Source organism: Bison bison, unplaced genomic scaffold (genome assembly GCF_000754665.1).
Source record: "Bison bison bison isolate TAMUID 2011002044 unplaced genomic scaffold, Bison_UMD1.0 scf7180017864469, whole genome shotgun sequence".
NCBI lineage: Eukaryota > Metazoa > Chordata > Mammalia > Artiodactyla > Bovidae > Bison > Bison bison.
Genome location: NW_011495030.1, coordinates 1,395,820 through 1,396,671, shown reverse-complemented (window position 1 = coordinate 1,396,671; position 852 = coordinate 1,395,820). Strand labels below are relative to the sequence as shown.

The 852-nt window shown below is 60.4% G+C and overlaps 1 protein-coding gene across 1 annotated transcript in view; it reads right to left on the bottom strand.

The window, feature by feature from the left end:
• KLF9 (Kruppel-like factor 9) overlaps positions 1 to 846 on the bottom strand; it is a 24,271-nt gene extending 23,425 nt beyond the window's left edge. Inside the window, exon 1 of the mRNA XM_010860635.1 lies at positions 258 to 846. Within this exon, the coding sequence (XP_010858937.1) occupies positions 258 to 762 (505 nt within the window). The 5' untranslated portion in view covers positions 763 to 846. The remainder of the gene's footprint in view (positions 1 to 257) is intronic.
• Between the last annotated feature and the right edge of the window lie 6 nt (positions 847 to 852).

Genomic DNA, 852 nt, shown 5'->3' with positions numbered 1-852 from the left:
TCCCCACGAAGCCACACACAGGGGCTAGCACTCAGCACTCGCTCTGTCCCCCAAGTTAAGGCTCTCCATGGCTTCTAGAGGCTGGGGACGATTAAAGAGAGTGAGCTCTCCGTCTCTACCAGGTTCAATCATTTTAAAGAATCATCCAAAATTTTGCACCCTTTCGGCCGCATATGGAATCCTCAACGCCCAGGAAGACTGCCTGGCCAAAGGTTAACTAACCCCAGAGTTGGGTTGGAGAGGGAGACGCCGCTAACCTGTATGCACTCTGTAATGGGCTTTGAGATGGGAGGATTTTCCATAGACTTTCCCACAGCCACTGTAGGGGCACTTGTGCCTCTTTTCGGAGGCGTGTTTCCCCTTCGCAGCCACTCCAGGGTGGAGGAGGGAGAGCGGGCTGGGCGCGCTGCCAGGATCCTGTCTCTCCTCCGGGCTGTGGGAAGGACTCGACCCAGATTCGGTGGTCACGTCGCTGTCGGATCCCATATCCTCATCCGGACTCTCCAGGCTGTCGCTGCACACCGAGGGGGTCTGGATGGGTCGGTACTTGTTCAGGTCCAACAAGCTCTTGGCGATGGTGACCAGCGTGCAGTAATCCTTCCAGGTATCCCCCGGGTCACCATGTTCCTTGGTCACCTCGCGCTCAGGTAGTCGCAGCCGCTCGGCGTCCGGAGCGCCCCCATGCTCCGGCACCGCAGCGCGGTTCGAAATGGAAACCAGACACTGGGCAGCCACGAAGTCCATGTAGGCGGCCGCGGACATGGTGCGGGCGACAGCAGCCCCGGCGGCGCGGCCAAACTTGGCGGTGGCTGCGGAGGTTCGGCTCGCCGTGCCCTGGCCTCGGACTACGAG